The sequence below is a fragment of the Chrysemys picta genome, chromosome 10 (assembly GCF_011386835.1).
Source record: "Chrysemys picta bellii isolate R12L10 chromosome 10, ASM1138683v2, whole genome shotgun sequence".
NCBI lineage: Eukaryota > Metazoa > Chordata > Testudines > Emydidae > Chrysemys > Chrysemys picta.
In genome coordinates, this window is record NC_088800.1 from 88,363,596 (window position 1) to 88,377,083 (window position 13,488).

General features: G+C 41.4%; 1 protein-coding gene across 11 annotated transcripts in view; it reads left to right on the plus strand.

The window, feature by feature from the left end:
- UNKL (unk like zinc finger) overlaps positions 1-13,488 on the plus strand; it is a 144,523-nt gene that overhangs the window by 27,143 nt on the left and 103,892 nt on the right. For 6 of the 11 annotated variants that reach the window (XM_065560379.1, XM_065560383.1, XM_065560380.1 and 3 more), the window contains 3 exons: positions 540-673; positions 1,905-2,042; positions 12,625-12,760. In XM_065560379.1, coding sequence (XP_065416451.1) covers positions 540-673; positions 1,905-2,042; positions 12,625-12,760 — 408 coding nt within the window. The remainder of the gene's footprint in view (positions 1-539; positions 674-1,904; positions 2,043-12,624; positions 12,761-13,488) is intronic. The other 5 variants (XM_005288874.5, XM_005288875.5, XM_024102392.3 and 2 more) reach the window with 1 other exon arrangement.

Consider the following 13,488-nt stretch of genomic DNA (forward strand, 5'->3'; position numbering starts at 1 on the left):
ACTGTAGCTTTCCAAATTTCTGCCATTGAAAATCTTTGTTTTGCCACATTGTATTAGCTTATTTTTGTCTAAAATAATCTCTTATTTATGCTGTATTTGTATTTCTGCCATATTTTTAACCTGTTTAGTTCCTCTTGCATTATTGCTCTCTCTTGGATACATGCAACATTGTCCAATATAATGTCATTTGTACATTTATTTAGTGTGCTGTTGACGGTCCTCTTTATCAGATTAAGATGTTAGATGCAACTGTACCTCACACCAGTTATTATGGCTTTCTGCCTTGTGCCTATCCCTTTGTTAACATGTATAATTATCCTTTGTTGTGATGCTTTCTACATCAGTCCATGTAACAATGCCAAGACAAGACAATTTGAGTTTTTCAAATAAGGCTTTGTGAGACTTGGCATGAAATTCGGGCTCACAAAGTCCGTGGCAAAATTCCTATTAACTTCAATAAAGCCAGGATTTCATACACAGTTGGGAAGTTTAATGAAGATACACAGTATGGTAAAATTATCTTCTGTTCTCCATTTCAGGGAACTTCAGGCACAGGAAGCCTTACAGAATGGGCAGCTAGGAGGTGGAGAAAACATCCCTGACCTACAGCCAGGAATTCTAGCTAGCCAAGCAATGATTGAAAAAATTCTTAGTGAGGATCCGAAGTGGCTGGGTAACATTCTATATTTTGTCTTCTCATCACTGTTTCTATATCTGTCTAGACCTATTTGGACTTTTATTGGAGAAGTTTCAAAAGTTATGTTGAATAAAGGAGTGATTTTGTGTGTGTGTGTGTGTGTATATATATATATATGTATATATATATACACACACACAATAATAATATGGATGTTTGAAAAAAATCAGGCAGCCAAGCCCATTTATATTCAAATTGCATATTGGAAATTCCTGTCTATTGCAAGTATCAGAGGGGTAGCCGTGTTAGTCTGAATCTGTAAAAAGCAAGAGAGGGTCCTGTGGCACCTTTAAGACTAACAGAAGTATTGGAGCATAAGCTTTCGTGGGTGAATACCCACTTCATCAGATGCAAGTAATGGAAATTTCCAGAGGCAGGTATAAATCAGTATGGAGATAACGAGGTTAGTTCAATCAAGGAGAGTGAGGTGCTCTGCTAGCAGTTGAGGTGTGAACACCAAGGGAGGAGAAACTGCTTCTGTAGTTGGATAGCCATTCACAGTCTTTGTTTAATCCTGATCTGATGGTGTCAAATTTGCAAATGAACTGGAGCTCAGCAGTTTCTCTTTGGAGTCTGGTCCTGACTTTTTTTGCTGTAAGATGGCTACCTTTACATCTGCTATTGTGTGACCAGGGAGGTTGAAGTGTTCTCCTACAGGATTTTGTATATTGCCATTCCTGATATCTGACTTATGTCCATTTATCCTCTTGCGTAGTGACTGTCCGGTTTGGCCAATGTACATAGCAGAGGGGCATTGCTGGCACATGATGGCATATATAACATTGGTGGACGTGCAGGTGAATGAGCCGGTGATGTTGTAGCTGATCTGGTTAGGTCCTGTGATGGTGTTGCTGGTGTATATATGTGGGCAGAGTTGGCATCGAGGTTTATTGCATGGGTTGGTTCCTGAGTTAGAGTTGTTATGGTGCGGTGCATGGTTGCTGGTGACAATATGCTTAAGGTTGGCGGGTTGTCTGTGGGCGAGGACTGGCCTGCCTCCCAAGGTCTGTGAAAGTGAGGAATCATTGTCCAGGATGGGTTGTAGATCACTGATGATGCGTTGAAGAGGTTTAAGCTGAGGACTGTAGGTGATGGCAGGAGGAGTTCTGTTGGTTTCTTTTTTGGGCCTGTCTTGTAGCAGGAGGCTTCTGGGTACACGTCTGGCTCTGTTGATTTGTTTCTTTATTTCCTTGTGTGTGTATCATAGTTTTGAGAATGCTTGGTGAAGATCTTGTAGGTGTTGGTCTCTGTCTGAGGGGTTGGAGCAGATGCGGTTGTACCTCAGCGCTTGGCTGTAGACGATGGATCGTGTGGTGTGTCCGGGGTGGAAGCTGGAGACATGAAGGTAGGCATAGCGGTCGGTGGGTTTTCGGTATAGGGTGGTGTTAACGTGGCCATCGCTTATTTGTACTGTGGTGTCTAGGAAGTGGACTTCCCGTGTAGATTGGTCCAGGCTGAGGTTGATGGTGGGGTGGAAACTGTTGAAATCATGGTGGAATTCTTCCAGGGTCTCCTTCCCATGGGTCCAGATGATGAAGATGTCATCAATGTAGCGTAGGTAGAGAAGGGGCGTGAGTGGACGAGAGCTGAGGAAGCGTTGTTCCAGGTCAGCCATAAAAATGTTGGCATATTGTGGGGCCATGCGGGTGCCCATGGCGGTGCTGCTGGTCTGGAGGTATATATTGTCACCAAATTTGAAATAATTGTACATGGGGATAAAGTCACAGAGCTCAGCAACAAGTTGTGCTGTGTCATCATCAGGGATACTGTTCCTGACAACTTGTATTCCATCGGTGTGTGAGATGTTTGTGTAGAGAGCCTCTACATCCATGGTGGCTAGGATGGTGTTTTCAGGGAGGTCACCTCCATTACTTGCGTCTGATGAAGTGGGCATTCACCCACGAAAGCTTATGCTTCAAAACTTCTGTTAGTCTTAAAGGTGCCACAGGACCCTCTGTTGTCTATTGCAAGTGTTTCTTTTGTACCAACTCTTTTTTCATTCACTCAGTACAAATGTGGCTATTTTGAGGCAATTGATACATGTTTTCCTGATTTAAAGTCAGTAAGAAAACTGTCTTGTGTCAAATGATACTGAAGTCAACTTTTAAAGGACGCTTCTTTTGCTTAACTTGATTAACAAGAACCAGAAAACAAATAAATGTTATCTGTTTTAGGCTTTGAGTGAGTTCTTTAAAATCTAATATTACTGTAAATTTAGTAATTTGACAGATCACTTAAAATAAGCCCAATTGCTCTAGTTTTCTTTAACCTTTTAGTCTGGTTGTGATTTTCGGTATTGGTGTCATTTATTACATAGCCATGAACTTTTTAGTGGTTGTACCCAAATGCTACTTTGGAACCGATAGAACACAAACTGCTGCAGTACCTCTGGTCTTCAAGAGTAAAGTGTTTTGTTTCTTTGTTTTAGGTAGATTTGTATTATTTACACTATGAAAGGGGAAGACGATTATACAAGAAAGACAGATGAGGGGAGTATCTAAAGAATTCTATAAAATTGGGCAAAAAAAAGATTCTGAGTAGAGAGGACCACAGTTGAATCTATAAGGACTATGAATCCCAAGCTATAAGAAAGTAACTATATTAGTAGAACTTTACTATAAGCCTCTTTAACAAGAAAAGGAAATTGAGCACACTATGTTCAGAGAGATCTCAGGCAGAAAAATCTAACAAAATAAGTGGAGAGAGAAGGAGGTCCAGGGATTAGGGTGCTATCATGGGATTTTCTAGACCTGGATTTAGTTCACTCCTCCACCCACAAACTCCCAGAGACTACCTTTGGCAAGTCCCTTAGACTCTCTGTATCTCAGTTCCCCATCTGTAAAATGAAAATAACAGTAGTCCCCTTAGGGGTGTTGTGATGATAAATACATTGACTGTGAAGTGCTCAGATACTATAGCATTGGGGCCAAATAATTAGTTAGAGTAGAATAGATTTGAACTATACCTCTACCTCGATATAACGCTGTCCTCGGGAGCCAAAAAATCTTACCGTGTTATAGGTGAAACTGCGTTATATCGAACGTGCTTTGATCCACCGGAGTGCGGAGCCCTACCCCCTCTCCCCCCAGAGCACTGCTTTACCGCGTTATATCTGAATTCGTGTTATATCGGGTCGCATTATATAGGGGTAGAGGTGTACGTGCATATAAACAGATGAAATGGCAAAATGGAACAAAGCTGAGAGAAAAAATTTCTCAGTACTCTGATTGTTTTTGGAACAGATTGTTTCAGAGCACGCAAGAGGAGTGGCTGTTTCCAAATAAATAACATTCAGGAGTTGATTAAAAAAATAACAGTAGCCAAGCTACTAAAGTAATTCTAACCATAACATAATTTTCAAGATTTTTGTGGAGAGTAATGTACCAAAAAGTGACTTAATGACGTTAAACTTTGGAAAGGGAGATCTCAATACAATGAGGTGGTTAGTCAAAAAGGCCCTAAAGTCAAACGTAAAGCAAAGTGGCATGGTTGCTGCTTAAAACAAAATAATAATAGTCTCAGAAGGCATGCCCATTGGACAAAAGGGAAGCCTGGAAGACAAGGTGTAAACCACTGTAGCAGAGTAGCAAGGTTCGAGAAGCCAAACATAATACTTGAAAATTTGAAAACCTAATCCTAGTGTAATCAATAAATAGGAGTATAAATTACAGCAAGTGACATATAAGAGGAAATTAGAAGGGCTAAAAAGGATTTTGAAGAACAAATAGTAAGTGTGTAGAACAAACAAGGGATTATTTTAAGTATATCAGAAGCAGGAACCTGCAAAATAATTAGCCTCCTGGATCATTAGAGGCTAAATGACTTCTTTGGATCAGTCTTCACTGCAGAGAATTGTGGGGCCTGTACGTTTATATGATTAACAAGAATATCCAGAGTTGTTGTTAATTGTTGCTAACACAGTGTTTCAAAGGGATATTAAACCTCATGCTTCAGGGTTTAAACTAAACTAATCTCTAACTCTTAGAGTTTTGATGAAACCTAATGGGGGCAGATTATCCCACACCCTGTCTGCTGCAGTGGTTCCTTCACCTTTCTGTGAAGCATCCAGTGCCGACCACTATCGGAGAGAGAATACTGGTCTAGATTAACAGATTTTAAGGCCAGAAGATACCATTGATTGTCTAGCTTGATCCCTGAATAATACAGGGCAAAGAACTTCACCTAGTAATTTCTGCATCGAGACTGTAATATCTAGCTGAACTATAGATATCTTTTAGAGAGCTATCTAGTCTTGATTTAAAGTCTTCAAGTGATGGAGAATCTACCACATCCGTTGGTAAATTGTTGCAATGCTTAATTACACTCACGGTTAAAAAATTTGAGCATTATTTCTAGTTTGAATTTGGTTAGCTTCAACTTCCATTAGCTGGATCATGTTTTTCCTTTTTACAGTATATTAAAGAGCTGTCTACTGTCAAAAATGTATATTCATAAATACTAGTTATAAAGTGTAGAAAATTTATAAAGGAAACTGAAAGCTACAGTGGAAAAACCATGGCTAGCAGAGCTAAGAACAGTAAGAACACAAGTATAATATGAACAAAAGGAAACTTAACAGTGATATATGCCCATTTCTAGATGGAAATGGGAGAATTGTTAATAATGTTGCAGATAAGCCTGAAGTGTCTAAATATTTTTGTTGTGTATTTGGAAAGAGCTGAAGTGAGGTACTGATACCACATGAGGATGATGAACTACTTTCCACAGCTTCTACTAGGGAAAAACATTTAAAAATCATCAGGTCACGATAACAGGAACCCAAGAGTCACGATAACAGGAACAAGGAATGCATGCCATACCTACAGAATGGGGGATTGTATCCTGGAAAGCAGGATTCTAAAAAGGATTTAGGGGTCCTAGTGGACAAACAGTTGAACATGGTCTCCCAGTATGATGCTGTGGGTAAAATGGCTAATGTTTGGGTATATAATAAACAGGGAAGTAGGAGTAGGGAGGTGATTTTTACCTCTCTGTACAGCATTAATAAGACAGGTATTGGAATACTGTGTCGTGTTCTGGTGTCCACATTCTGAAAAGGTATTGAAAAATTGTAGAAAGTGCAGAGAATAGCCACAAAAATGATTCAGTGATTGGAAAAACGCCTTACAGTGAGAGACTGAAGGAGCTCAGTTGTTTAGCGTAGCAAAAAGAAGATTAAGAGGTGACCTGTCTACAGTGTATAATTTCCTTCAATGGAGAAAATACCAGCTACTAACAGCCTCTTTAAGCTAGAGGAGAAATGTATAACAACAAGGCAGGAAGTTAAAGCCAGACAAATTCAGTCTAAAAATTGAGCACAGTATTTTAACAGTGAGGGTGATTTAACCATTCAAACAAACTACCAAAAGGGAGTGGTAGATTCTCCATCTCTTGATGTCATCAAATCAAAACCGGATGCTCCTCTGGAAGATCTGCTTTAGTTCAACACCAGGGCTCTGTACATGGGTAACTAGTTATAATTCCATGGCTTGTATTGTACAGAGGTCAGGCTAAATGATGGTCCCCTCTGTCCTTAAAAACTGCAAATCTAAGAAAAATCTCTTCTCCATATAGGTACGTCTTATCTTTCTCTTGGATAAACTAAATAGATTGTGTCTTTCGTCTTTCACTGTAAAGCAGAATTTTTCAGATCTTGAATTATTCTCGTAACTCTTTTCTGAGCCCTTCCCCATTGTTCCACGTGCTTTTTGAAGTGAGGACACCAGAACTGAATACAGTATTCCAGAAATTGTCTCACCATGGTAACTAAGAGGTTAAGCATGATTGATTAGTATTCCTAATTTGATATTCCCCTCATTATACATTCAAGGACGATGCTTAACCTCTTAGTTCAGCATCACACCCAGAGCTCGTGTTTAAGGCTACAATTTAGTCACGGGTATTTTTAGTAAAAGTCACAGACAGGTCACGGGCAATAACCAAAAAGTCATGGCTAGTGACTTGTCCGTGACTTTTACTAGAAATACCCCTAACTAAATCTTAGGTGCTGGGTGCGGGGAGGGGTTCTCCCGGGGCGCCACTGTTGCTTCTGGACTGCTGTTCTGGAGCAGCGCCCGGGCCCAGTTGCCTGGGGCTGCCAGAGTAGCGGCTGGAGCGGTTGGCCCCAGGGCCGCCCCAGCTACTCGGGCGGACCTGGGGTCAGCTGCTGCAGCTGTGGAAATTACGGAGGTCCCGGAAAGTTACGGAATCTGTGGCTTCTGTGATCTCTGTGAAAGACTCGCAGCCTTACTCATGTTCAGTTGGAAATCTACCATGGCCTCTAATTCTTTTTCAGCTTTACTGCATTCCAGGATACAGTCCTGCTTCTTGTGTGACCTAAATTTTTTATTCTTAGATGTATTACCTTGCATTCGGCTGTATTTAATGCATTTTTTTTTCAAAGGAGTCTGCATTACTACGTGATCCATATAATTCCGTATAATGACTAGTCCCTACCATCATTTACCATTTCACCAATTGTTGGAATTACTGTTATAGAATTAGTATAAAAGATATCACTATGACATCAGCTCAACCATGAATTCCTTTATTAAATGTAAAGGCCACATGGTATTTATATAGTTGTTTAAGCAATAAGCAATTCCTACATCCACACAATAACACACATTCATAAACATTTGATCAGAGTACTCAGGAAAGGAGATAACCCTTTCATACAGCTTGCTGCAGCATGATCAGATGGGATCTGATAAATACTCCTCGCAAGCCTGGTTCTTTTATACAGTGCAACAAATAATTGATTTCATCATCTTATCTGAAAACCAGGTTTTGACCACTTTGGGGCTGGGTAAAATCATGACTGGTGTGGAAAAAGTAAATAAAGAAGTGTTATATACTCCTTTTCATAACACAAAACTAGGGGTCACCAAATGAAATTAATAGGCAGCAGGTTTAAAACAAACAAAAGGAAGTATTTCTTCACACCACGCACAGTCATCCTGGGGATCTCTTTGCCAGAGAATGTTGTGAAGGCCAACACTCTAACAAGGTTCAAGAAAGAACTAGATAAATTCATGGAAGATAGGTCCATCAATGGCTATTAGCCAGGATGGGCAGGGATGTGTCTTTAGCCTCTGATTGCCAGAAGCTGGGAATGGGCGACGGGATGGATCACTTGATGATTACCTGTTGTGTTTATTCCCTCTGGGGCACCTGGCATTGGCCACTGTCGGAAGACAGGATACTGGGCTAGATGGACTTTTGATCTGACCCAATTAGGCCATTCTTATCATAGGCGTGTGCACGGGGTATGCCGGGTGTGCCCAGGCACACCCTAATGCAGGGGTGGGCAAATGGCTCCACTCTACCGGCACGACAAGCCACGGGGTCTGCGCTCCCAGGCCGGAGCGCCTGGCCAAGCGCAGCAAGCCGCCGGCCCCTCCCCCGCCTTCCCCCCTCCTCTGGAGCCATACCACTGCGCATGCAGCGCTCTGGGTCCCGGGGCTGCGTACTCCCGCGGGGCATTGTTTGGCTCTGCGGGGAGGCTAGGAGCCTCATCTCATGGTAAGGGGTCCAAGGCCAGGGGAGTTGCATAAGGGGTGGGGGCAGTCAGGGAACAGGGTGGGTTGGATAGGGGGTGGGATCCCAGGTGGGGTAGTTAGGGGTTTAGGGGGGTCTCTGGAGAGGGCAGTCAGAGAGCAGGGGGGATTGGCCTTCACAACCTCCTCAGGTAAGGAGTTCCACAAGTTGACTGTGTGCTGTGTGAAGAACTTCCTTTAATTCGTTTTAATTCGTTATTTGTTTATCTTGTTACACATGTCCATATTCTAAGATAACATGGGTATGTTAAAGGTAGTTATCCGTTTATCACAAAACCTGCTTTTTTGTTCGGTAGAACCGATTTGTTACCCTCTCCTATAATTTTAGAGGCCTCTTTCCTAATAACTTTCTTTTATCTCATTAGCCACTTTCCAAATTCAGCATCCTCCCAACACTTGTTTTGCTAGATGCTACATTCCTTCTAACTTTTGAACCTATTATTTTCAAGCTCCTAGATAAGGAAAAGTTATTTACTTATTCCCATAATACAAGAACTAGAGGTCACCAAATGAAATTAATAGGCAGCAGGTTAAAAACAAATAAAAGGAAGTTCTTCTTCACACTGCGCACAGTCAACTTGTGGAACTCCTTACCTGAGGAGGTTGTGAAGGCTCGGACTATAACAGTGTTTAAAAGAGAACTGGATAAATTCATGGTGGTGAAGTCCATTAATGGCTATTAGCCAGGATGGGTAAGGAATGGTGTCCCTAGACTCTGTTTGTCAGAGGATGGAGTTGGATGGCAGGAGAGAGATCACTTAATCATTACCTGTTAGGTTCACTCCCTCTGGGGCACCTGGCATTGGCCACTGTCAGTAGACAGGATACTGGGCTAGATGGACCTTTGGTCTGACCCAGTACTGCTGTTCTTATGTTGTTACATTTGTTAACCACCTACATTTTGCAGAAGCTGCAAAGCACATGGCTAAACTAACCTTACCCCTTCTATTCTAAAACCATCCTATACCAATCTTTTTGTCATCTTCAAATTTTACCACTAAAATTTTATATTTTGTTCCTAATCATTAATAAAGATACTGAATAGCATTGGTCCAAAGACAGTTATCTGTATAACTCCACTAGATACATCCCATGGGATGATAATTCCCCATTTACAATTACATTTTGAGATCCATCCATTAACCCAGTTTTTACTCCATTTAATATGGGTTACGTTGATATTGGTATAGTGCTGATTTTTTTTAATCAGAATGGCATGCTGGGCCATTGTCTTATGGAAGTCTAAGTATTTAATGTCAATTATATTATTAAGTATATTATTCATCAGAGATGTGATCTCATCAGAAAGTGATATGAAACTTGTTTGAGAAGACCTATTTTTCATAAAACAATGGTGATAGATGTTAATTATGATGCCATCATTTAATTCTTCACTGATTGCGTCCCAATTCAGTCTTTCCATGAATTTGCCCAGGATTGATGACAGACAAAGTGGTCTGTAGTTATCTGGGTCATTTTGTTTATCCTTTTAAAATATTGGCAAAACATATAGTGTTGTTTTTCATCCAAATGCTCTGTTAATTCCCCATAGTTCCAAGAGATGTTAAAAACAATTAATGGTTCAGAGAGTGCTTGGCCCTAGATGGACGGAAACTAGAGGTGGTCTCCAGGGAAAGCAGCAGCAAGCAGAAAGCTATCTGCAGGGTCTTCCTGGAATAGACTAGGGCTTTATGATCCATTGTGGTAATTCCTATGCTTCTGTGTTCCAAAGAGGATGCATCTACTGCAAAGTGGATTCTCAGCTTTGTTTTTCTGATAGCTTTTTGGAGAAGAATCTTGGTGGTGGGGAAGGGAGGAAGTTGTGACAAATAGGTTTGATACTAAATTTGCTTGGCAGTATAACTAAGAAGTCGTCATTTTCCTTTTTTAAATTAAAGATTATAATATTCAGTACAAGTAAGCTAATACAGGAGAATTTCCACAGTAACCATAACTTTGACTTTTTAGTACATATGAAGCATTTGCCTTAGCAGTATTTTAAAATAATTCAGAATTCTGCATGTACATAAGTTGCTGTGGAGCTGTAACTTTGAATACCCTGACTCTTAATAAATTTAAATTCTCAAATGTAATGTTACATATCAACTTTGGGTTGAACTTCCTTGTTTTTTTTTAATGGTAAAAGGATGTAATTACCTCCCCCTTCCCTCATCCTGGTCCAGCTCTTGTCCTTTCTGAGAGACAAACAGATATTGACCTGGAAAGCAAGGAGTGAGAAGCCTAGATAGAGTTGATGAAGGGAACCAGCGGAAGGATTTAAGGGGGAGAAACATGTTGTCCAACAGGAAAGTGAGGAAAATTATTTGAGCTGCCTTCTCAATGTACTGGATGGGTGTAATGTTAGAATTAGTGAGGTCAGGCAGGAAGTTGTTGAAGTGAAGGTAGGAAGTAACCCAAGGCACAGATAAGCATAGCTGTAGGGACTGATAGGAAGGGTTGGCTGTTTGCATGTTGTGGAGAAAGAAATAGAAGTATTTGGAAACTCTCTGAATGTATGGAAAGTAGAGAGAAGAGGTGAAAATTGCTTATGATTGAGTCTGAGTGGTGGGGAGGATGATGGTGCTGTCAGCAGCAAGGGAGAAAGGAGTGATTTTTATGAAGAAAGATGGAGGAGCTCAATTTTTTTACATCTAGCTAATGGCAACATAGGCTCAGAATCTAGGGCTGTGGGGGGTGTGTGCTGCAGCACCCCCAGATTTTACCTGGGGTCCCGGCTGCCAGTCTCTCTCCCCCTCGAGGTCCCAGCTGACGGTCTCTCTCCCCCCCCCCCCAGGGTTCTAGCTGCCGGCCCTGCATTCACCCCCAGCTGTGGCCCCAGCCTCTGACCCCTGTCTGGGTACTCCCCACCCCCTGGAGACATGGCCCTACTCCCAGCCCCAGCTGGGGGCGGGGAGGGGGACGATAGGGGTAACGGTGTTGGCTTTCAGCATGCCCACTGTTAAGTATTCCAGCACCACTGAATGGCAAGGTATCCAGTATATACTAGAAGACAGTTGGAGATGTGACTGCATGTAAGAAGGCAAGTTAAGAGGAGAAGTAAAGAAGTAAACATAGAAGATAGTTGAACCATGCGGGATGAGATTGTTGAGAGAGAGAGACGAGGAAGGGATCAAGGACAGAGCTCTTAGAGATGCTGGCAAAGTGGGAGAGTAAGAGGAACTGTCAAAGGAAATATTGAAGAAACAATTGGAAAGATACCAAATGAATACAGGGCCGTGGAAATCAAGAGAGGAAGTATAATCAGAGAAGAGGGAATGATCTGAAGTATCAAAGGCAGGGAGAAGATTAAGAAGGACAAGGATAGAGCACTGGCGCTGAGACCTTGTCAAGACCATCTTATTGGAGAACATTAGTAAGAGCAGGTTTGGTGAAGTAAAGAATGCTAAAGTCATACTGAAGGGGATCCAGAAGGGAATGTTGCATAAGGTCCTAGTTACGTCTTACTAAAATGAATAATATACTTTCAAATTTTTAATATTGAAGAGCTTATTTTTATTTTGCTTTTAACATTTTGAGACTGTATGAAGAATACGGGGGAAAAAATAAAAAATACTTGCATTGAGAGCTTCTGGATATTTTGTGTGGTGTTGGGATTCTGCTAGTATTTTATTTGTGCTTATTGTGATGGTAAAATTTGTATTTAATATAAAAATGATAAAGCTTTAGTCAGACTGCCTAATGACAATAAAATCCAGGTCTCATCCTAATTGTTTGTGAATGGTGATGTGTAAGGCTGTGATTTAGTCACAGAGGTCACGGCAGTCACGGATTCCGTGACTTTACCAGACCTCCATGACATCTTCTGCTTCAGCTGTTAGCCCCTGCTGGAGGGTCTTGGTTCCAGCCCAGGCCTCAACTGCTATGTGCCCCCCTCATGGCTTCCCAGGGCTGTGGCGGGGGCTGCAGCCAGGGCCACATACGCCTGTCCTGCAGCTGCAGCCAGCTCCGGGGAGGGGGAGGGAGAAGGGTGCACCCCCTGCTGTGGCGGCTGGAGCCGGGACTGTGCCCCGATCCGTGGTGGGGGTGTTGGCCTATCGGGCCCCCCCCCATAAGACTCCATTCCTCCCTCCTCCTTAGCCCCACCTCTGATTATTTTTAGTAAAGTCAGGGACAGGTCATGGGCTCCGTGAATTTTTGTTTATTGCTCATGACCTGTCTGTGACTTTTACTAAAAATAACCCCGACAAAATCTTAGCGTTAGTGATGTGCACAAACCAGGATTTTTATATAAAAGAAAAGCAAAACGTTACTGCTTTCAAGGATTTTATTGGTACCTGAATTCGTTAAAGGTATTGTAAATGAAAGTTAAAGTGTTAACATATTTTAAATTTGTTAATCTGTTTACAGATACTAATTTTGTATTAGCTGGCTACAAGACAGAACAATGCACCAAACCCCCCAGACTCTGCCGCCAGGGTTATGCATGTCCCCATTATCACAACAGTCGAGATAGAAGACGGAATCCCAGAAAATTCAAATACAGGTGCATAAATAAATACTAAGAACATGCTTTCCTAACTATGGGTCTATGTCCCCCATGAATCAATAGAACAGTTATTAGGGGACTTATTTCTTTGGATTACATTAACAGTGCAACTGGATATACCTAGTTTAACAGTATTAGATTTTTGTGACAAGCCCCATAAAACTATAGGAAACAAACTTCAGAATGATTGGACAGCCCTGAATAGGAAAGTAATTAAAATGTGACTAAAACATCAGTCTTCCCTGAGAGGAGGTGAAACAGTTTCTGCATCTACTCGCACCAATTCAAAATCTCAATTGATCCTCCTTCATCTGCTGTTAATAGACAAAAGGACCGCTGATAACTTCTGGATTTAGCTGGTTCCTCCTGCTACAAATTCCTTTCCTCAGGCAATACTTTAATAACCAAACTTTGTTAAAAAACATACTGACATTTGACTTTTAGTATGAATTGGTGGCCTAAGAAATGTAGTTTTTCAGTTTCTGTACCCTCAGTTCAGTAGTGCAGAATTGATGGGATTGGCCTAACAATCTCCTGATTGTAAGTAACCATCACAAAACACAAGAGAAATTGAATTTAGCTGTGGTTTATGCATTACTCCTGGGGGAATTCTGCGTCATTGCACAATTCGGAATTTTGCAGAAATTAATGTGTTTTTGCACATAATTTCCTTACCCGCACAGAAATGGGCTGCAGTGCTGCTAGCTGCCACTTGGGGTTGCTGG